The 24,420-nt window shown below is 43.4% G+C and overlaps 1 protein-coding gene across 1 annotated transcript in view; it reads left to right on the forward strand.

Moving 5' to 3' along the window:
• The window catches only part of SLC16A10 (solute carrier family 16 member 10), a 47,829-nt gene extending 25,547 nt beyond the window's left edge, over nt 1–22,282 (forward strand). The window contains exons 2-6 of the mRNA XM_064170165.1: nt 589–733; nt 1,135–1,573; nt 16,559–16,702; nt 19,258–19,486; nt 20,647–22,282. Of these exons, the coding sequence (XP_064026235.1) occupies nt 589–733; nt 1,135–1,573; nt 16,559–16,702; nt 19,258–19,486; nt 20,647–20,882 (1,193 nt within the window). The 3' untranslated portion in view covers nt 20,883–22,282. The remainder of the gene's footprint in view (nt 1–588; nt 734–1,134; nt 1,574–16,558; nt 16,703–19,257; nt 19,487–20,646) is intronic.
• Nucleotides 22,283–24,420: the final 2,138 nt, after the last annotated feature.

The raw sequence follows: 24,420 nt of genomic DNA on the forward strand, positions 1-24,420 counted from the left end.
GTGATGCTTTCCCATTATGTATGGAAATGATTGTGCTAGCTTGAGTTTAATGCAAAGCCATATTCTTAATGTGCATGCTATAATAATGGGTACACAAGCAACAAATGCTCAGTATGATCTAGATTTATGTGATTCATTTAAGCTGTTAATTTTTTTTAGCAAATGTAGCTACTTGGTCATTGAAGTCTAGAATGAGATCAAGTGAAATGTGCTAACTAATGGCAGAGTGGACATAGAGCATTAAAGATCTCTTGAATGGGCCAGTGATCAATTGGAATACTGGGTTAGTTACTGGAGGATAATTGTGGTGGTTCTGTGGTGGTTTTCTCTTGTTTCATTTGATTGTTTCTTCAAGAAACCCCAAACCCAGCATTCCTGAAGCTGATAAAGTCTAAATCAATTGATTATGTAAATTGGTCAAGATCTTTTACCATGTTAGGGAACTATATAAAAGACATCTAAATATTTTTGAAGTTGCCCCATTTGTTGGCCAACTTTTCTGTAAGATTTTGCTGCTGAACTAAAATACCAGCTGAGAGCTTAAAAGCACTTGGGTCTCCTGAAAAGCTGTTATCTTCTCTTTTGCAGCATGGGTTGGCTCTCTTTCTATGGGAATGGTCTTCTTCTGTTCTCCCATAGTCAGCATATTCACAGACCTCTTTGGTTGTCGAAAAGTAGCTGTTGTTGGAGCTGCAGTAGGGTTTGCTGGACTCCTTGCAAGCTCTTTTGTGAGGTAAGCACTTCTAGTCTTTAAACTTCAAATTATTTTAATCAGTTTTACAGTGTAGAGGTAATGCTGATCCTGTCAGCAGTGTGACTTTGGATTGCATTAGGAACTTTGGTTTGTTTGCTGTTCTTTCCAGCTGTGACTTGTGATAACTCTTTGAGTGGTATTTGCAAGTTCAGAAGTAATTAATTCCCCCATAATATAACCTCATATTTATCAGGAACTGCTGTGTATGATGGTTTCAACAGAAGAGTAATGCTGTAAGATCAGCAGCAGTGTCCTGAATAACTCTCAACTCATTCCTGTAAACATGCCCCTTTGCTGACTCTGCCTTGCTTCAGGCAGATGGGTGTGAGCATGCAGTGTGGTCCAAAGCACTTATTTCTTCTTCCTTTCTTTTTGTACAGCACCATTGAACCTCTCTACTTCACCTATGGAATCTTATTTGCCTGTGGCTGCTCCTTTGCCTACCAGCCATCCTTGGTCATTCTGGGGCACTACTTCAAGAAGCGCCTTGGACTGGTGAACGGCATCGTCACCGCAGGCAGCAGCCTGTTCACCGTGTCACTGCCCTTCCTGCTCAGAGTTCTGATCGACTCTGTTGGCCTCTACAACACCCTGAGGGTCCTGTGCATCCTCATGTTTGTTCTGTTCCTGGCTGGCTTTACCTACAGACCCCTTATTCCCAGTGCCAAAGACAACGAGGGGGGAAAGAAGGGAAAACTCAGATTATCTTCTGAAAAGAAGATTTGCAATTTCTCCGTTTTCAAAGGTCTCAGCTACAGAATCTGGGCTTTTGGGATCCCAGCTGCACTTTTTGGATACTTTGTGCCTTATGTTCACTTGGTAAGTGCATGTTTATGTATGTACCACAGTTTCAAAACTCCAGCTGCCTCCCTTTGTGTTACGGACTTAGCAGGCAATCTGTGATAGGAAGCACCATTTGAAATGCAAGTTGGTTTTAGGGGGAGCAACAAACTTCAGTTGGGTGTCACCTGTGGTTCAAAGAGGGCTCTAATCAGGGATTAGTTGAGATAGTTAATTTTTGATCCTTGTTCTTGGTAAAATACATTTAGCCATGGAAAGAGACATTTGAGAAGCATTCTCTGCTCTCCAAGGAGATTTGGGTGGTTGGCTGCATATATTGCCAATGATACTTGTATGCCACAGAGGAGTAAATGGCAGTAAGCAAGTCAAACTTCTGACTTATTTTTTTCCCTTTTAATCGAAGTATGGTTGTTAAAAACAATCAAAAGAGTATACTTTATTGACTGTTTTGCAGTTTATCAAAGGCTGGAGTGTTCTGTCTCTCAAACTTGAGCTTTGTAGCTTACCACTAAAGTACTAACAACTTCATCCTATCAACTCATGCTTCTAGCTGCCAGTTCTCAGCTGGTGTTTATTGCTTTCTGCAGTAACTGATAGAGCTTTGGCTTCTGATGATGGGCAAGCTGTTCATCAGCCAGTTCTTATACATGTGCTATCGTTAATGCTTCCTTAGCAGAGATCTCTTTTTCTGCAGTACACTGTTAATCTAAAATTCTGATGCCACAGGAGATATGTCTGGCTGCCACTCGCTGCACTAGGTACTCAAAAGGTGAATTGTTTTTGAAGTTTCCTGGTGGTGCTGTCTAAACTGCAGTGATATAAACCAAAAGGCTTAAAAGTGAAAGGAGCACACAGCCTCCAATAAGTTTCTGTGTTTAGGCCACAATCACAAGTATTTGATAGAGCATGGAACTAGTACCCATCATGAAGCAGAAGGACCTTACTAATGTATTACTTATCCATAACAGGACGTTAAGATTAATGATAATAAGTCACCTCTAGTGTGAGGTGTCCTGCCCATGGCAGGGGAGTTGGAACTAGATGATCCTTGAGGTCCTTTCCAGCTCAGGCAATTCTATGATTCTAAATGCCTTGAATTCATATAATCAACCAGGTTGGAAGAGACCTCCAAGCTCATCCAGTCCAACCTATCACCCAACCCTGTCCAATCAACTAGACCATGGCCCTTTTCTTGAACACCTCCAGGGACAGCGACTCCACCACCTCCCTGGGCAGCCCATTCCAATGCCAATCACTCTCTCTGCCAACAACTTCCTCCTAACATCCAGCCTAGACCTCCCCTGGCACAGCTTGAGACTGTCCCCCCTTGTTCTGTTGCTGCTTACCTGGCAGAAGAGACCGACCCCACCTGCTTACAACCTCCCTTTGGGTAGTTGTAGACAGCAATGAGGTCATCTTTGACTCCTTGAAAGCCCACAAGTTTGTATGCACTACAGCAAGTGGTGTCACTGTTTTCTGGCAACACCTTGGTTAGATTACTGACTGCATCAGATGCTTGTTTTAGAATATTACCTTAGGATGGGGGCTGGTTTGTATCTGAGCAGTTGTGAACTCACTTTCACAACTACTTCCATGTAGATCTTGTTGTCTAACAGCTGCAATTAGGCTATTTCCAAGAGCTGTACAATTGGATGACTAAGCTGGAGTGACGTTTGATGCTAACTTCTCTCACAAAAGCAGTCACACAGAACCTCTACAATAGATTGGTTTAACAAAAAAAGCTTGTAACTCTTCACCAAGATGCTTGTATGAATGCCTCATGTTTCTAGGCTAGACTGAGACTGCTGGTTCAATGGCAAAGGACAAACCCCTTTGCATAGCTTCTTTTCTTTTCATGGTGTGCTTTCGCTCCTGTTGAGTGCTTTCTTTCCCCCCCTTTATCAGATGTGCACGAGTTCTGATTGTAAAATGCAGCTCCAGTCCATAAACCCAACTTGGTGAAAGCTGTTACTAGTATAATGTTTGATAGCACTATACAACTGTTCTAAAATACAGTTAGAATCTAAGATTTTAAGGCAAGTCTCTGTGGATCTGCATTTAAGACAGCAAATGGATCAGTGTTCGTGAAGGATCAGCATGATCCTTCAACACAGATATCTCAGCTCCAGTAGATAGCTCTGGAGTCCAGTTTTGTCTGCTTTTGATAAACCCCCGTGTTTTATGTACTTGCAGAGGTACATAGCAGTGTGTACTTCCAGATAAGTCAAAGGCTGTATGAAAAATAACATTTTGCTGGCAGGTTTACCAAATCAGATTATGTTCCCCAGCTTTTGGAAAGGGAAGTTACTGTTGTCCCTACTGCATTTGAAAATCAGTGGTGCTGCTGGAAAAGGGAGACAATTCATGGGCAGTGACAGCTTTCCTTTTGCTAAACCTCTTTGTTTTCCTGCTTAGGGTTGCTTGACAGTAACCAGGCTGCTAGAATGGGATGCTGATTGCAGGTGCCCTAAGAAAAGATTACTACATAGAGCCTCGTGCCTATCACACTCACTTTAGCTCTCAGGCCTGGTCCCTGTGCTTCTAAAAGACCATTTTTCCCACCTGAAAAGCTGGTTTCTGCCAGAGTGTTCCCTGGATCACCTAATGAAACAGAGGCCACTTGCCCTACTGGTTATGGTCCCTGTGTGTTACCTCTTGGTCGATGGTAACTGGAGGCTGCAGACTTGGTGTCCTCCAGTCGCTGCACATCAGCTGCTGTCCACTGTCTTGGCACAGAGCAGGTGCTCCTGAGGTCCCAAGCAGGGACTCTGAGTGCTTCTGAGGTTGCCCTAACAGCTACTGTACCTTTAAAAACTTCAGAATAGCCCAGGAAAAAAATAGATTTACACTACTTGTCACTCTGACTTGGCTGCATATTTCTTGATTTACTGTAAGTCTGACTTTCCCTTTGGATGCTTATCCATGCTCAGATTCCACAATGGGCACCTGCTTGCATATGTGGAGGTTTTTGGCTAGCAGTAGCTGTGTGGTGTGCATGTGTTCTGTTCATGTTTAAGATATGAAAAAATTTTATGTACTCAGTCATTTTTTCCAAACAACTTTATTGGGAGAATCTGTCTTGGACTGGGTTTATTCTCCTCCAAAGACAGAGACTGAATCTGCAGTGTTTCATTGCTGCTCTGAATCTGCATGTGCCAGGAACATAAGTTCAGCTGGACCTCCAAGTAGCAGGGAAGTGAGAGTGCAGATGGATGCTGCCTCAGATTGTAAAAACTGCCACTGCTGTCATCTTGGGCTCTGCTCTAAGATTTTCATTAACTGCACTTGAAAAAAATGAAAAGTGAAGCTCCTTCCCAGCAGCTGGAGAGACAGAAGATATTCCAGAAGGACAGAACAGCTGCAGGAGCATTGTAGGTATGGACTCCCAGGCTCTGCTGGCATCCTGTCTGAGAAGATGAGATGTGCCAGATAAGATTGTGAACTGTCAGGTTCCTGGGGAAACTTCAACAACGAAAGTATGGCCTCTAAATAAGCTTGGCTGACAGTAGTGGACCCTGTGTAGCTGTTTTTCACTGAGAAACATGCACACACAGGGAGAAGGGTGCATTTTTATGCTCTGTGGTGCTGTGTCTTGCTGTATGGAAACCAAGAATACACAGTTTGGAAGAGTTCAGAGGAGTTTCCTTGCTCCCCACTCTGTATGTCACAGGAAGGTAATTGGTGTAGCTCTCTTCTCTTTTTATAGGCTCTAGGAATGCTTGGGAAGACATGTCAGTGATGACAAGCATTCTTACCAGATCAATCCTCTGCTCTGCTCAGTCCACAGGCAGTTGTGACAGATTACTGTGTTTCCTTCGGAGACCACTTGGCCCATTTTGAGCACTTGAGTCAGCATTACCCAGCATCATCTTGGGCTATTTCACCTGCATAATCTTTCCAGTTCAGTTTGTTTTACTCTCATTGTCCCCTGTTCTCTCAGCTGTCTTTCCTACACTATAGTTTACAAAAGGAAGCTTCCTAAGAAAGAGGAAATTACCCAGCATCATCTCCAGGAAGAACAGGGCTGGGGACACCTGTTTCCCTGCAAGCTGAAGCTAAATGTAATTAAGGGACTGATTCTCATCTCTTAACTTCCAAAATTCAGCATTTCCATTACATCACCACATGCCTGAAGTTCCTTAGCTTGTGTTAGGTCAAAACCATGAGCAGGACCACAGCCCTTGTCATCTGAACTGTTGGCAGCTTTGAGGATGTTAACCCAGGTCTTTGGGGTAGCTGACTAATACAGACTGATCTTCAATGCAGAAAATGATTAGTGGTGAAATATTTAGAAGACTTGGTCAAAATATTCAGTAGGGTGTTTTAAACCCTTGGAGATCAAATCTTTTCTAGTGACTTAAAGGTGTTAGCGGCCTCTTTGTTTCCACATCTGCAAGGGTATCATAGAATCAACCAGACGGGAAGAGACCTGCAAGATCATGCAGTCCAACCTAGCACCCAGCCCTAGACAATTAATCAGACCATGGCACTAAGTGCCTCATCCAGGCTTTGCTTGAACACCTCCAGGGATGATGACTCCACCACCTCCCTGAGCAGCCCATTCCAATGCCAATCACTCTCTGACAACAACTTCCTCCTAACATCCAGCCTAGGCCTCCTCTGGCACAGCTTGAGACTGTGTCCCCTTGTTCTGATGCTGGTTGCCTGGGAGAAGAGACCAACCCCACCTGGCTACAGCCTCCCTTCAGGTAGCTGTAGAGAGCAATGAGGTCTGCCCTGAGCCTCCTCTTCTGCAGGCTGCACCCCCCCAGCTCCCTCAGCCTCTCCTCACAGGGCTCTGCTCCAGGCCCCTCCCCAGCTTTGTCGCCCTCCTGTGGACACCTTCAGTACTGCAACTTCTCTCTTGAATTGAGGAGCCCAGAACTGGACAAAGTACTCAAGGTGTGGCCTGAGCAGTGCTGAGTACAGGGGAAGAAGTCTTGCTGGCCACACTGCTCCTGAGCCAGGCCAGGATGCCATTGGCTCTCCTGCCCACCTGGGCACACTGCTGGCTCATGTTCAGCCCCTCTCTACCAGCACCCCCTGGTTGCTTTCTGCCTGGCTGCTCTCAGCCACTCTGGCCCCAGCCTGTAGTGCTGCTTGGGGTTGTTGTGGCCAAAGCGTAGAACCCTGCACTTGGCCTTGGTCAATCTTGTCCCATTGGCCTCTGCCCACCCATCCAGCCTGGCAAGGGCCCCGGGCGGGCTCTTCTACCCTCCAACAGATCAACGCCTGCTCCTAGCTTGGTGTCATCTGCAAACTTACTGTTGGTGAACCCAGTCCCCTGGTTCAGATCATCAGTAAAGATACTGAACAGGATTTGCCCAGCACTGATCCCTGGGGTACACCCCTAGCAACAGATGCCGGCTGGATGTGACACCATTCACCACCACTCTCTGGGCCCTCTTTTGCAATAAGTTCCAGAGCCTGTCCAGGTCTACAGCTCAAAACAATGAAAATGTGCATTGTGCCATGTGCCAGGCTACATCTGTGATCACACACGGACTGCTGAAGGTTGACTTGTTCCACAGACAGGTGCTTTCATACTCCTTTGTTTGTCTATATACACACACACATGCTTCTGCCTTCTTGAAAGCCTGCAGGTTTAATGAGTGTCTGAAGGGAAACCTTCTGACATGTAGGGCAGCTAGTTCACTTTGGGAAGCTCACTAGTTTTAATGACAGAGTCATTTCAGAAATCATGAATCTTCTCTAGACACCCTCTGGGCTTAAAGATAGGAATGAGCAATGCTGCAGCTGTATTTTCTCTTATCAGAGAGAAAGGTCATGGTCCTGCTGTGTAGGGGTGCTTTAGAGCACCATGTTTCAGATACAGCTTATCAGAAGAGAGGATGGGCACTTTAAAGGCTAAATAATTTAGGCAGCCTGCTTGCCAAAAGCTAACCAGCATTCAAAATCTTCATTATCCTAACATGTTTTTATTCCTAGGAGGGGCGTTGAGATGCTTGGAATCTCTAAAGTACTTGATAGTCAGAAGAATTCAAACTTATTTTCCCTGCTGCATCACAAAAGGAGACAGCTCTGATAAACATTCGTCTGTCTGCTGTGTGGCTTACTCTGTCTCCAGATCCGTGTGTGTTACTTTGAGTTTGTTGGGTCTAGTTCTGTGCCCACATAGTCTGTCCTTGGACAAAAAGATGGTGCTGTCTGCTGGTCTGTGCTTCTTATCTTTAGCTGGAGCATCCATATTGTTCCTGTTCTTTAGATAAGGAAAGTTTTCCACTTGTTTCTAAAGTGAAGGAAAAAAAAACACGGCAGGAGGCTCTGTTGATCTGGACTGTAGGTGATACAGACTCTTGGTAGGTGTGGTTCCCTCCTTTTCTCCTTTGTAGTATGCAAGATGCTTCATTGTGGTTTCACTGCTCTACAGCTAGCTTCTCACCTTGGGCTGCCTTTTTAAGCCGAACCAGGATGATTTGTCCTTCAGCTCTGCTCTTTAGCAGGCAGCTATCTTGACTTGTCTCTACCCGTTTTTCACTCTGCACCAGTTGTTATGCCTTTGGTTTTTAATAGGTCAGACTCTCCTGTGTGAATTCAGTGTCTGAACCTTGGCTCTCTAGAACATGTGCCAATAAAAGCTGCCCTCTTGTGCAATCAGCTTGGAGAAGTGAAGACCCAAGCTCCATAGGATTCTCTGCAGCCACAGTTTTTTTCTAGGAAATGGTTTGAAATTCTTGCTGTGTACTTTGCAGAGCGAGTACAGCTTTGCATTCACTTCCATGTGCTCAGTTTCTGAAAGGCCTTATTTGTGGAGGACAAAACAGTCTCTTTATTCTGCCCATTCAGAAATTTTTTTCCACTTGCACACTGCACCCTCCCCAAACAAAAGCTTTGGGTCGTTGAGAAGAATTATATTGGAAAACTTGAAAGCACACAGGACAAGCCCCACGGGGAAGTCAGAATGACTCCTACTGCAGTAGCTAATGTTCTGCCCAGCAACACCCAAATGGGACAAGCTATAGGGGAGTCAGGATGGTTCCTACTGCAGTAGCTGATGTTCTGCCAAGCAACACCCTGGATTCATCATCCATAACATCACTTGCAACTATTTTGGTAATTCTTCAAGCCTCCCCTACTGATGTGTTCCCTAAATTAGGTGTGACACCTCTAGATCCAGGCTGATTTGAGCCAGCAGCATTTCAGTTGCTATCGTCTCTGTAGAGACAGTGGTAGCTGCTTTGTGTTCTCTCTAGTGGGACCTGCATCTGCTCAAGGAGCCATAGGAGAGAAGAGTTACATACCTTGCAGTAAGAAACCCTCCAAGTTGTGTATTGTGTGTACAGTCCTAATCCTGCACCTCTCTCCTCCCCTTAAGTCCTGGTTTCTCCACTGGAGACAAATAGCACTGATAAGTGCTGTCTTTTGTGTCAGTGCAAAGCATGATGCCAAGTGTGGTGTGTGCTGTATGGACTCTAGCAACCAAAAATCTCTAAAATTGAAACAAAAGCTCCACATACATATCCACAGTGTAGTGTGTGCACACAACACCTCGTGAACAAAACCAGTTCTCATAAGGTAAGTGCTCTCTGTTTTGTGAACCACCTCTGTTACTACTGAATTTTGCTCCTTTTAGGTGGTTATGTGAAAGAATGTTTGATATCTACTTGGTGAGCCTGGTATTTTTTATTCCAAGTGGGATAAGCTGGCCTCCATCACTACAGTCACTTGCTTTTATGGGCTGCTCTTCAAAAGACCTCTTCCTTTCTTCACATGTCTTGCATCAGTCATTTGTTGCAGCCTGCTACATCTTTTGCTTCCCTGAATCTGCTGTCAGTCTGTCTGTCTGACAGAGAACTGTCAAACAGATTTCTCTTCACTGTAGATAGTCTGAAATAGTTAAAACTGTAGCTGCAGCTGTGAGCTTTAGTGCTATTACCGTTCTCATCCACTCCACCTACTATATTTCTGTCTCCAACAGAAGGCTAACAAGGCAGTGGTTTTGTAAAGGTGCAGTGTAATGGTTAAGCAGACATCTGAGCCCCCACACCCTCAGTGGCTCCCTGTGCTTTACTTGCTTTTCTAATCTTTGCGTTTATCTCCCTTCAGATCGCCACATCTGCTGCACTTTGACTGCCCAGGTTAGTGAAACTTTCCCCCTTCATCCACTCCTGTGACCATGTGCACCCATTTCTTTCCCAGTACTCCTCAACACTGACCTGGCAGTCCTTATTCTTGGCTAGGTCGTCTGCTTCTGACCCTGGGGGTGTGTGTCTGTGGGGGGGAGGAGCAGCGAATTGTTTCCTACTGCATACTTTTTCCTAGCAATTAGGCAGACTGGCTAAGGCAGAGATGGCTTAAGTTCAGGGAGAAGACATCCTTTTGTGACAAGTAAATACTGTAGCTGACACAATGGTGTAATAAAGGCCTTACAACAGAAAAGGGAAGTGATAACAGCACCTACTGCTTCATTTAATTGGTTAATACACAGTTCCACTTATCCTCTCATACAGTTTACTGTGGGCTTGCCTTCAGCTTTGAGCTCAGTTGTCAAGCTAAACAGATGCTTTCTATGAAAGGTATGTAATATTTCCAGCAATGTCTAATTTAGGCATAAATAAAGAAGGAAATGAAGTAGTTAACCGAAGTAACTGTAACTACTGACAACTCTTTGTTTAAAAAAAATCATTTTTGGTAGCATATTTTTGCTCTTAGAATCATAGAATCAACCCGGTTGGAAGAGACCTCCAAGCTCATCCTGTCTAACCTAGCACCCAGCCCTATCCAGTCAACCAGACCATGGCACTAAGTGCCTCATCCAGACTTTGCTTGAACACCTCCAGGGACGGCGACTCCACCACCTCCCTGGGCAGCCCATTCCAATGCCAATCACTCTCTCTGCCAACAACTTCCTCCTAACATCCAGCCTAGACCTGCCCTGGCACAGCATGAGACTGTGTCCCCTTGCTCTGTTGCTGGTTGCTTGGGAGAAGAGCCCAAACCCACCTGGCTACAGCCTCCCTTCAGGTAGTTGTAGAGAGCAATGAGGTCCCCCCTGAGCCTCTTCTTCTCCAGGGTGAACAACTCCAGCTCACTCAGCCTTTCCTCATAGGGTTTGTGTTCCAGGCCTTTCACCAGCCCTTCTCTGGACATGTTCTAGCAACTCAACATCTCTCTTGAATTGGGGAGCTCAGAACTGGACACAGTACTCAAGGTGTAGCCTGACCAGTACTTTTATTTTTGGACTAATGAAGTTTGACTTTCTTTGTTTAGAAGTCAAGGTCAAGACATCCTCATTAGGCGTCATACAGTAGATGTCTTCCTCAACTTAATACTAAACTGGATACACAGCAGCTGACTTGTATGAAAATTTGCCTTAAGTATATTTAATAAAGTAATCAGTATTATAAGTTTGTAGCAGTTCTAAAGAGAGCAAGAGGTTTAGATACTTCACTTCTGCTAGCCACTACGAAAATTCACCTTAAATCCTGTTTACAACAATCAATCAAAGCAGTTTTTAATAAGTGCAGTGCATACACTGCTAATCATCAGTGGTTAATAAAGTGTTTTCCTGGTGCTTCGGATATTTGTACAGGATATCTTAATCCATTGCTTTGATATCCCACAGTTTCTTAACTGCAGAATGTCATGTAACATGCTCAGTTTTAGTTACATGACTACCTGATAACGCTTTATGGCATTAGCAAATGCCACAATGCTTTGAAATGACCTAGTTCTGGTTCTAAAATTTACATAAGTGGTGATGTGAAGTAACTGACTCAAAGTATCACAGTATCACAGTATTATCAGGGTTGGAAGAGACCTCACAGATCATCAAGTCCAACCCTTTACCACACAGCTCAAGGCTAGACCATGGCACCAAGTGCCACGTCCAATCTTGCCTTGAACAGCTCCAGGGACGGCGACTCCACCACCTCCCCAGGCAGCCCATTCCAGTGTCCAATGACTCTCTCAGTGAAGAACTTTCTCCTCACCTCCAGCCTAAATCTCCCCTGGCACAGCCTGAGTAAGTAACCTTACAGCTGAAGAAAGCAAAGTCATCATCAGAGCTTTACCAACTAAAGAAAGTGTTCATGTTGTAAGACTCAGTAAGTGTTTGTGGCTGCACTAATGCATTAAATCACTTCGTGAGTCTTGGAAAGACTGGAGGCATCCCAGTACTTTATCCAACTTACCCAGCTGTGTGCAGACTTTGGTAAAGGACCTTTTAAAACATTTATTTAAAACCTTTTTTTCCATAAGCCATGCTTAACAAATTCCTGCTTACAGCCAGATCTTTCTCTTGGGTTCTGCATGCGTGGCCCAAGTCTTTATTAGAGAGTAATGACCAAAAGAAGACTTAATTCAGATGAGGCCTTACTGGTGCTGAGCAGCATGTGAAGGTCAGATGGCATGAACTGATAGTGTATGACACCTGCCATATGATGACATTATTAGAACATGCTGAGGTTTAACCTGCTAAGCCTTCAGTTCCCTTTCTCAAGAGCTGTTGCCAGATCAGTCTTCCATCCTGCATTCATCCATCTGACTTACCTCCTGCTGCGTCTTTAGACATCTACCTCATAATGTTTTAATGAAAATTGATCATCATTTCACACTTGATTGAGGTGCCAGGTTGCCAAGATAATTTTTATTTCCAGTCTTTTTTTCTTTAGTGTCTCCAATACTCATTTGATGTAGCTTGCAAATTCAATAAGCCAGTTTTCTGCATCACTCTCCATAGTGTTAATGACAGGTCTCCTCCAACCTGGTTGGTTCTGTGATTCTTTGACATATTCACTTCTACAGTGACTTGCTAGTCAAAAATAGCATTTCCAGACATTTGAACATCTGTCCCTACAGTTGTTCCATTTAAGCCATGCATTCCAAGCTGGCTTGTGAGAATTGAGGATTTGAAAGGACTGGCCAAGGTCAAGATGTGCAGCATCTGTTCTCTGTCAGGGTTTGCTGATTGATTAGGATAATTTTGTCACAATTTCACTTTGATCTTTAGTTTATGATGACACCTGTCAGATGTTTATGAGTAGTTCTGCTTTTGTTTCCTTTTCTGCTGTTATTCTGGTAAGGCAGGTTAATGTGATTGACCCAGACCTGCTGGTGGCAGCTAGTTTTGGACATAGTGGCTACTTAAGTTTTGAGAGTAAGGTAGGGTCAGAAAACACTGCTTTAGGCCACAGGAAGGAACTAACAGGAAGTTGTGGGTTGTAGTCATAAATAATAATAAATTAAAAACATACTTCAAAAGGTGAATTATTTGACAATTTAACTCTCAGCCCTCATGTGTATTAAACACTTCAGTCCTTGCATATTGCTGCATTTATTCCTCATCCATGTTCTCAGCCACCGTAAGCTTCCTCCACCATGTGTCCCTTCTCTGTCTTGCTACTGCTGCCGAAGCCATGCTCATCCACCAGTGATTTTGTGCCTGTTTGTTTGTTGTCTCTTGTCACTGCAGTGAGTTCCAGTCTCTGTTACTACCTACAGGAGCTACTAGTGGAACATAAGACCTAAAAATATCCTGAGAGGTGAAGCGAAGTGGAAAAAGGGAAAGAGTGGAAGTCATGGACTGCCTTGCAATGCAGTGTAGGGTTTCTGTCCTACATGCTTCTCAGTCTCCAGCTTGCTTTTTACACCATTCCCTGAGTATCTTTCAGACCTACCAACTGAGATTCATTCTCTCAAGACTGGAGTTTAATTCCTTTAAATATCATTAGCATTTGTGACTCTGGAGTAGAAAATCTGTTTATCAACCATTGCCTAGGTTTCTCCAGCTCAAATCACCTGTTGGTTGCCTGCTTGTGTCTCTGTGATTGCACTCATCTTCCACATGCTCTTAGTGTTATCTTTAACAGCTGAAGCTCTTCTTGATTGGGATTTCCCACAAAGGAACATTACACAAGAGGAAGGCAATTAACAAGATTAGTTCATTACTATTTCTTCTGAATTTAGGCTGTTTGGAAGAAAGGAGCTGCATTGGTTGTTCTATCTCTGATTCAGTGCATGAGTGTTGCTAAGCTGTGCTGCATTGGATGGAAGATCTTGGTGAAATCTAGGTCTGGTTGGATGGAGAGAGGTTAGCCCAGACAGCATACCTTCAAGTATTCCAGCTGCTACCAACTGGCTAAACCTCCTTCTAGTCTCACTGGGAGAGAATGATCTGTGTTTGCATGCATTGTTCTGATAACGGAGCAAGAGTCCAAATGGTAGACTGGGTGCCGGGGATGCGTTCAGTTGTATTGCTCAGTGTCTGTGGATTGGTTTGGAAGATTGGATTGCACAAAGATAACAAAGAAGCCATGCTAGTCTCAGATCTTGTCCTGCCTGTCTGAGGCAAAATCACAGGCCTTTGCTGGAGAGCTCAGGAGTGCAGTTTAGCATGGACACAGCTCTTAGGAGTGAAGAGCTACCTAGCTACATTGCTGAGGACAGGTGAAACATAGAGAGGAATGCTTTGGCCTTTTGTGTGTCTGCTTGCTGTAGGTAATGCCTTAAGAGTCAGAATTACAGCCTGTCTACTTCTGCCAGGAGCATGCATGAGATACTGCTTAAGGAGGTTCAGAAAGTAGCCATTGCCCATCCTGGGGTTTTTGAGTAGTTCTATCGGCTAAAAATCTGTGAAAAATATGCATTTCCTTTAACCTACTTCATCAAAGTACATTTATTTAACCTAGGTGGTGCATCTTAACAAGAGATGTCTGTCAGTCCACTCACAGTACTGAATTAGTGCTGAATCACTGGATTTTCAGCTGTGCAGTTAATACTGTTGTTACTTGTAGCTTATTTAGTGACTGTGGCACTAAAGATCAAATATGCTGTTAGGGATCAGAGGGTCAGCTCTGAGATCAGAGCGTGCTGCTCAGGCCTTTGTGCACTTCAGTCTGGAAAATATCCAAGGAAGGATTCTGAACAAGCTCTCTGGGCAGCCTGCACCACTGCCTGCTGCCCTCCCGGAGAAAGTTTGCTCCTTGCACCAAGCTGGAAGATCTCACTCAGGTTATGGTGTGCTTAAAGGGAGTGGAAGGTAAAAAAGCCAGCACTCCAGTTGATGTGTTTGAAGATAAAGATGAGTGGCAGTTATTTTCTGACTGAAGGAGCTACGAATCCAGCGTTTTCCCGCAGTGATCTAAGAGCAGGGAGCATTCCACCCCCCGGAGTGCTGCTCTGAGAAATCCGTTACTCAGTTGCAGATGCATGGTTAATAGTTATCTAGATGCAGAGCTTTATCTTGCCTCTTGAGAGGCCTCTGGGGAGGGGATGAATCAGATCTGCTAATTGAACAAGCTGCAGGCTGCTTGAACAGAAGTGGAACAGGTGGCATGAATGGCAGAAAATACCTTGACTTGTCTGGCTGGCTTGGCCAGCAGGTGTTGACAGGCACATAAAGGTAGGAGTGGGAAAACTGTCAGCTTTTCTTCTCACCTTTGACAGAAAGGGAGTTAATAGAACAACTTATCTCTTTTTTTGTGTGTGTTTAAATATCATTCCAGATGAAGAATTTCACCCTTGTTCCCAAATTTGAAAAGCAAAAGGGGGAAAAAAAGGATACTTGCCTTTCTATTGGAGGTTTTCTTCAACTGAAGTTAGAAGTTGTTCTTCAAAAACCAAACCATTGTTACTTTTTATTTCCTTTCTGACAAAATTGATGATACTGGAGAAATTAATATTTAAAGTCACTAGACTTCATGGCACATAACCAAAATGCAGCTGGTTTTGTGCTTAAAATCACTGCTGTTTGGCAAAATCCTTTCTGTCTTGGAAAAAAAACCTCTCTGCTTCTGCATTAACTGAAGTGCTTATTAAAACAGGACAACTGCATTTTAGGGCTGGGAAACTAAAGATTCACTTGTTTGAAGTGATGTCACATAACCAGAGTTAGGAACAGTTGGTGTGCAGCTTTTGCCATCCAGCCTGTGGACACTTTGTCTCTTAAATGTTTTCACTACTTCAGTTTCTTCTTATGTTTGTTTCTTCATGCCTCTGAGTTTTTGGTTTCTTATCCAAAAGGACAGGACAGTGGAGATTTTTTTTTTGCATCTTTTAATGCCACCTTTACCCAATTTGGTACTGCCAAGTGTGGTGCAAAAATGTGTTTCTTACAGATAATTTCTGGTCTTCAGGATTTTTTGTTTCCCCAAACCAACTTAAAACCCAAACAAAAGAAAATCCCACAAAACTACCTCAGAAACAAGCCATTGTAGAACCAATATATATATACACACACACACACAAAATCCACATTCATCAAGTAACTCCTGTGCTCTCCCCCCTCCCCTTTAAAGATTATGATTTGACACTGGTAATTCATCACCTTTGCCTGCAGTCAGGACCGTGGGTCAGTTTCATTAGTTCTTTAGGAGGAAGCAGCTCATAAATCGTCCTTCCAGTCTGCCCTGCTCATTGTTGCTGTAGCTGCACCCTCTCCTGGAAGTGCCTGCGGTTGTTTGACGTTGCAGGTGGTTCCTGCTCCTCTTCCTCTCTGCCCTTGCATGTCGTAGTGGTTGCAGATGTCATGATGAGGCATCCTGAAGGGCCTCCCTCCTTGCATGGTTTAGCCTCCAACTCTGCCCCTCTGCATTGTCCCTCTGCCACGAGCTGCATTCAATGTTTGGTAGCAGGTCTCTGTCTTAAGGCACAGGACAGTGCTGCTGCGATGCTCATGAATCACTTGGTACCCTCAGACTCCAGAGTGTGCCCTGGCTAGTGGGCAGCTGTTCACAGCCAGCCATTGTGGCTTCTGCATTTGTAGCCAGTGCTTTAAATCTGGTTGAGGAGCACACTTCTAGGGTCTATTCTTGATGTCAGAAGGAGCCTTGTTAAGTTAATGGTGAACAAAGCACCAGATTGTTTTAACTGTATTGCAGTGTCCAAAACTTACTCAAGAACCTGTGAAAGTGGAGTTAGTTGACCATTTGTAACCATATTTGTAAGTCTGAGATTCAGAGATTACCTAACTTGCATCTTCTGAGGTTTATTTTCCTTTTAATTCTAAAGCCAGTCTGTTTTCTCCACCCTCTGTTTAAACAGATGAAGCATGTGGAGGACAGATTTGGTGACAGCGTGCCAGAAGAAGTGCTTCTGCTGTGTCTGGGCATTACTTCAGGAGTTGGCAGACTGATCTTTGGCAGAGTTGCAGATTATGTTCCTGGTGCAAAGAAAGTTTATTTGCAGGTATGTCTTCACGCTGCTCTGGAGGAGTACACAAACTCTGTTCTGAAGGCTTTGGTTGCAGGTCCTGTTAAGTAAGCAAAATGAGCTCAGGGGAGGTTCAAACCGGAGGAATTTCTAAACTGTAGGAAACTTTTCATGTATGGGTTTTGAGAGCCTTTGGTGCAACCTTCATGGCTCTGATTTAGTTTGGGTTTTAATGCTAAAAAAAAAAAAAAAAAAAAAAAAAAAAGAGCACTACTTGCTGGCTTTTTGTTTTTCAGCTGGGAAAGGAATTACTAATCACTAGCACATGAGTGAGAAAACTTTTGGGTTTCTGTGGATTTTACTTTCCCTGTTTTTTTCATAATAAGAAATGTTTAATCTTTCTGCATCTATGTTTTCCTGTTTAAAGATGTTTCAATCTCTTTTGCCAGTCTTTGCTGATAATTTGGTGTCACTTGTTCTGTGCACAGTGCACGGGGTTAAGCCATGGGAATATCAGAGGTGCTTAGCTAGGGATTTGCTGACTGAATCACAGAATGTCAGGGGCTGGAAGGGACCTCGAAGCTCATCCAGTCCACCTTCCCTGCCAGAGCAGGATCACCTATCCCAGATCACGCAGGAACACATCCAGGTGAAGTCTGAATATCTCCAGAGAGGGAGACTCCACAACCTGCCCTGGGCAGCCTGTTCCAGTGCTCTGTCACACTCACAGTGGAAAAAAAATCCTCCTCATGTTTAAATGAAACTTCCTATGCCTCAGCTTCCACCCATTGCCCCTTGTGCTGTCACTGGGCATTACCCAGCAGAGCCTGGCTCCAGCCTCCTGGCACTCTCCCTTTACATATTTATAAACATTGATAATATCACCTCTCAGTCTCCACTTGCCCAAGCAGCACAGCCGCAGGTCTTTCAGGCTCTCCTCTCAAGAGAGGTGTTCCATTCTTCTCATCTTTGTGGCTCTGTGCTGAACTCTCTCAAGCAGTTCTATGTCCCTCTTGAACTGGGGGTCCTAGAATGAAGGGGGAACTCTTGCAGAGACACATCTTTCAGCAGTGCTGACGCTTCAGGATGAAAGAGGATAGACACATTTTCCTCTCCACACACAAACTGTCATAGACCCGAAATGCTGTGTTTGAAAGCAGCGGCGTTGGTGCAGGCTTTGGGGAAAAGCTCTGGCTGAGCCCTTGCCTGTTCCAAGCCCCGGGTGCTGGTGGTGCTCTGAAGTGCACACCAAGAGAGACATCTGCTGGCCGCTCTCTGCACTGCAGCCTCGCCAACTTGGCCGAGGGCCACCTCGCTAAGGATGGAGGACTTGTTGCCATAGTTACAGCCATGTAGAGTCCCTGATGAGAGCCTGGGGCTGTGTATCACTCATTTGCATTGATTTAATACCTATTGTTACACGCTCAGGAAGTGCCGATATTAAGATAGCGAAAAGGCAGCTTTGAGGTTACCCAAATTATCAAGCACAAATACCAAACTTGCAGGGAAACAACTTCTTAATTCACAGAGAATCACAGAAACATTCCATTTGGGAAAGTTCCTCAGGATCACCAGGTCTAACCAACATTCCTACTCTACAAGGTTCATACTAAGCCATATCCTCAAACACCACATCCAAATGACTTTGAAACACATTCAGAGTTGGTGACTGCACCACCTCTCTGGGCAGCCCATTCCAATGCCTGACCACTCTTGCTGGGAAAACTTTTTTTCCCTAATATCCAGTCTAAACCTACCCAATCACAGCCTCAGACCATTCCCTCTTGCTCTGTTGATAATTACCTGTGAGAAGAGACCAGCACCAACCTCCCCACAATGTCCTTCCAGGTCCTTGCAATCTTTGTTCTACAATTCTTTGCCATATACCACAGCTTTTGGACTTTCAGAGCATGAATTAGAATGCTTCTGAGTACTGTTGGTTTCACATAGATTTAAGCAGGAAAAAGTCAGCTCTTCTGCTGAAAATCAGCATTTCTGAGGGAAAGCATTCACTTCATTCTGCTTCATTTTGCTGAAAGACAAAGTCCTTTAATTTACAACAAACAGCCTAAGATTGTAAAATATTTCAGTATGCCTGGCTACAAGAATACAGCAAGACACCTTTATGAGGGGAAAAATGGAATTGAGACTTTCAGATATCACCTCTGAGTACAAGACCTTGAAGTATTCACTCTCTATACTGATATTTTCACTTAAATTGCAACACTGAGGAGTCTAATTGTAGTGCTTTAACTATGTCAAACTTCTGCTATTTTTGTGGCTTTCATTTGTGAAAATAGCACAGAATAACTCTTCAAAATACATGGGTGCATGAGAAATGATCTTGCTTCATCATTGCAAGATAGCCAATTACAAATGCATTCTGAAATGGGGCTTTTTTTGTTCTGCGAGTGAAGTGTTGTTTTTGTCTAGTAGGTGATTTCTGCTCGTGGTAACCCATGGAAGCTGCTTATATGCATTTTATGGGAAATAGAGATTCATTCAGTACAAATGCAAGAAAGCTCATCTCTTCCCTTGAGTTTTGCTGATTTGATACAACTTGGGTTTGTATTTCTCTTGGCCATGTTTAGGTGGCTTCATTCTTCTTTATTGGTCTGATGTCTATGATGATTCCACTCTGCCACGTCTTCGGAGGTCTCATTGCTGTATGTCTCTTCATGGGCCTGTTTGATGGGTGCTTCATTTGCATTATGGCTCCTATTGCCTTTGAGCTTGTTGGGGCTGAAGATGTCTCCCAGGCCATAGGATTTCTACTCGGACTCATGTCAGTTCCTATGACAGTTGGGCCACCTATTGCAGGTAAGTATAGATATGGTCTGTGGCTGTATAGATATGACTCTTTGGCCATGATTTCCATTCCTACATCATGTGCAGTGTCCTACATCAAAGAGTGTCTTGGTACATGCTTCAGAATGCATGGTGAAGGTCACTGCTGCTTGTGGGCTATTCATGCACTGTGCTCTTGAAACTTTGCTTCAATCTTGTTTCATGTTCAGCAGATGTAAATCATTCCTTAAAAGAAACATTTCCATCTGGATTGAGGACCTGATATTTTCAATGCTGTTAAGGTGACAGCATATACATATTGATTTTGTTGGGGAAGGATCCCAAACCAGAGTCTGAAAATAAACTGAACTCTAAAACTGGCTCGTGCAGAAAAGATAGGATAAAAGCTCCAGTCACTTCAAATGCTTCTTATAAGTAAGGACAGTGGATTGCTCTTCATTCCTTGACGAGAGACTGAAAAGTTCAGGTTTTGAAGATGAAAACTGGAAGTTCTTTGGACCACGGAAATAGCTTAAGTAAGCTATAATCCCTACCACTGAATTTAAATGGCAATTTACCCTAAGGTCTTGTGAGTGCTACTGAAAGGTATTTAGTAAGATGTAACTGAACTGTGCAGCATCATAAAGACCAAAGTATAGAGGCTAGAATAACATGGACTTGGTGATCCTGGTCTGAGTATGTTACCACAGCTATTAACACTAACCAGAATTTAATAATTGGGAGGAGTTTTGAGAGAGCAGTCAGAGGGAATTGCTGGAAAATGCTCTCTTAATAAGAGGCTCCCAGGAATGCAATATGTGTGTCCAGAGTAAGAGGCATCTTGATCAAAGGTCAACTGTTAACAAAAGAGGAATAATTTCTCCAAGCCATTGCAAGATTCCAGTGCTGGAGAAGCTGAAATGAGCAGCTTTCAAAGAGATGTGATGCTTGTTCTTGAGTACAGGAGGTAACTCAGCAGTTGAGTGGGGACATACTGAGTTCTTCGCTACTTGGAGTCAAGTCAACTCTGGAATATCTTTCTACCCATACACAGACCTCTGGCCATCAGGTAGTCAGATGAGTGGTAGTAACGAATCTGTGCCAGCTCTCAAGTTTCAGAATCCCAAAGGAAGATCTGTTTTGTGGACTTGAGGCCCTGTTATTCATCAGGTGTAACTTCCTTGTGTTCCCAGGTTTGCTGCGTGATCGCCTGGGCACTTATGACGTAGCCTTCTACCTGGCGGGCGTCCCTCCCATCATTGGTGGAGTTATATTGTGTTTCATCCCCTGGGTCCATGAAAGGCAGAAGTTAAAAGAAAGAGCAAAACCTGTTGATAAGGAAACTACTGAGAAAATGCTGGACAATGAAAGCACTTTGGTGTCAGACACTACAGCCAAGTCACTCAAAGAAATGGAATCTGGCTTTTGATGCTTTCTTTTCCCTCTACCAGCCCAACTTTCCTCTACAGAAGCTAGAATTGTAACTTTTGGAAGATGCTATATGATACTGAAGAAATCCTAAACTTGCTCTACGAATCTTTTTTACCATTGAAGGGTGGTTTGTTTATTTTTTGGGTGAGCTGTTGAGTTTGATTTCAAGCCAGGTTTCCCAAGTATTTGAAGTTTTGTAGCATTAGTGTGTACGTGCGTAGTGATTCTGTGTGTGGAGAGAGTTCTTCTAATTCATCACAACCTGCTTCTGGAAGCGTGAATGGTTTGGTTCACTGACCCAGCATTCTTCAATCAATTTATTTTTTTGTTATTTATCATGCATCCACTGCAGGCACCACCTGTAGGTGTTTATACTGGGAAATGTAGTAGCTTTTAAGCCTGAGTTGTCTTTTTCACGCTGTTTTACAGCATTTTGCAATTCTGTGACACAAACACTCATCTTTGTGATCCCCTCAGTGCTGGCTGAAATCAGTTTGCATTAGAAAGCTAAATTATTAAACATCTCTTTTATTTTCTCTAGTTGCCCCTGCCTGCTCAGTTTGCTTTAAACGCTCACCTGCTTGGCAGTCACCTTTCCACAGTAGCCCAAAGAAAAGAACCGAACTACTTGAAAGGAGGTTTTAGCCAGGTCCAGGTGGGTATCAGCCTCTTCTGCCAGGCAACCAGCAACAGAACAAGAGGACACAGTCTCAAGCTGCACCAGGGCAGGTTTAGGCTGGATGTTGGGAAGAAGTTCTTCACAGAAGGAGTGATTTGTATTGGAATGGGCTGCCTGGGGAGGTGGTGGAGTCACCATCCCTGGAGGTGTTCCAAAGGGTAAGGCACTTGGTGCCATGGGTTAGATAATTAGAAGTGCTGGACGACAGGCTGGACTCAATGATCTCAAAGGTCTTTTCCAACCTGGTTAATTCTGTGATTTAAGGATGAGATTTTTTTTTTTTTTTTTGATGGGCACAGGTTTTGAGCAAACTAAACTGTGAGTGCAAACATTCAGAAGTCAAGCTGCTGAATGCTGGCTCTTAAAAAACTCTTTAAATTAGGTGAAGATGATCCTGGTAATGTGTTTGTGTACACTACTTTTTCAGCTAGACATCAGAACAGCTAATAGCTTTGAAACTGTACTGACAGTGACACTTTGGAGCAGTATTGTGCATTAGACTTAAGTTTCAAACTATTCTGTTGTACTTGTTAAGTGTTTTTTTGTTTTTTTTTTTTTTTATTCTTCAAACCAAGACAGCTTTAAAGTATACATTCTAAGTGCAATAAGTTGTTTTTAACATGGGAGTACACAAGCTACTATGAAGACATTCATCAGTTAAATATTTTTGCACTAAATGAACATGCAGGTATAATTAAAGGTCTTTATAGCTGTGTTCAGTTGCATGGAGAAGATGCTTTTATTCAAACCAAGAAATGTCTTTGCTTGTCCTATTTCTTGCCTAAACACATGGTCCCATTACTTGCATATTCTTTAAGTGTTATGCACTGTTTGTCAAGCAGATGTTTCAGAAAACCTGTATCTGGAAAGCATTTGAGAGCATAATACTCTGGGGTGAGAACACTGCTTTTCAGTTCATGATGAAACACTTCTAAGCACATTGTTTAAATGTGGGTATGGATGAGCAATACAGTGGAGTACTTAATAATTCTTTCTTTCAAGCCCATTCAACACCAATAATTCTTGTTTCCTTCAGGAGTGACATAGCTGAGAGTGAACTAAATGTGATCTGAAGACAAAAAGCACTTTTAAGTGCATTTGCTTAATTAGCAATTATACTTGTTCTTTACAAAAGCATGGAAGCATACTGCTTGAAATCTGTAACTTTTATTGTCTTCCTTTCCCTTTGTCTAGAGCTGTTGTAAACTGCTCAGACCATGTGCATTTGTGATATCAAACATAATTAGCAATATCATAGCATAGAATGTTTACACCTTACACTTAAAGTCCTTAAACTATAATAATGCAAAGCATCTGAATTACTGGAGGCCAAAGTTTGTACCTATTTTTTATATTGCAGAATTTCAATCCTTGCTTTATATTAGTGAGGTTTAAAAGAATTGTGTCTTAAAATGTTAGTGTATGGAAAGGGCTTGGAGGTGAGGGGAAAACAAACCAAACCAACCTGTCAGTAAAACAGAGGTCCCTTTAGGTTTGCTAGGATCTGTACTTCTGCACCTCGTAAGTACCTCTAAGGAGTCACTAGTGGTATTAATTAAAACATCTACCAAGTGCTGCCTTCACCACAGACACCAGCCTGTGCTGCTCTTGCCTGGAGTGTTTCTGCAGGACATGCTGATCAGTATTACCTTCTACTCAGGCAATGCAAAAGGTGTTGAGTAAGTATGGCAAAAGCCTCTTATTTTGTACTGCTTTGAGATCTTACATTTCATGTGTTTCAGTGTGGATTTTTGGGGTGGGTTTTTTTTTTGTAGCCAAAACCAAGGCTGCTTTTTAGCCCCAATGCAGTTTGAAATCGTGGTGACCACGTCTTGATGCGATTATGGCATCTTCCTGACTTGCTGCTCTGTACCTATGTAAACTCTCTGGGAGAGAATATAAAATACTACTTTAAAATGTATACAGAAATAGTATAACAATAGCATAGATTAATTATTGCCACACCCTTCCAAAATGTTTCTGTACATAAAAATCCAAACTCTCATATTTGAGTTAATAAAAGTGTCAATTATGCTCACAAATAAGAAAGATAGCATTGAAAACAAAGCAAAACTCAGACCCCAGAGGCTCCAGGAGGAGGGTACAAGGACTAAATCATTGCTCAGGAGTGGCTGCCATGTCACAACCAGCTGCTGAAGGGAATGTCAGACGAGAGGGAAGCAGAGTTAGAGGTGAGGGAGCTCTCCCGGGGTGATGATTTTGAAATTAGGAAACCGATTTCTGATGCTAGTGTTTGTCTTACAGCAATGCTAGCATGTGAAAGCAGACAAGCAGGGCTTTCTGAAAAGGTTTAACATTAAATGAATGCTACTGTTGGCTTTATCTGGGGGGGGGGGGGGGGGGGGAGAAGTTTAAAACAAAATTATTTTTATACTGGATTACATCTTAAAGCTTGGTAAGATGCAGTTAAAATGAAAGTAAAGTTCAGATTGTTAGCAGTGAGACTACCCAGGCACTGGGAATCTTGGGATCTGCAGGACTCTGTATGCCCTGAGGTTTTAAAAGTGAGGAACTTGGGACCTGCAGGATTCTGTGTGCCCTGAGGTTTTAAAAGTGAGGAACTTGGGACCTGCAGGATTCTGTGTGCCCTGAGGTTTTAAAAGTGAGGAACTTGGGACCTGCAGGATTCTGTGTGCCCTGAGGTTTTCAAATGGAGGAACTTGGGACCTGCAGGATTCTGTATGCCCTGAGGTTTTAAAAGTGAGGAACTTGGGATCTGCAGGATTCTGTGTGCCCTGAGGTTTTAAAAGTGAGGAACTTGGGATCTGCAGGATTCTGTGTGCCCTGAGGTTTTAAAAGTGAGGAACTTGGGATCTGCAGGATTCTGTGTGCCCTG

The sequence above is a fragment of the Pogoniulus pusillus genome, chromosome 33 (assembly GCF_015220805.1).
Source record: "Pogoniulus pusillus isolate bPogPus1 chromosome 33, bPogPus1.pri, whole genome shotgun sequence".
Lineage (NCBI taxonomy): Eukaryota > Metazoa > Chordata > Aves > Piciformes > Lybiidae > Pogoniulus > Pogoniulus pusillus.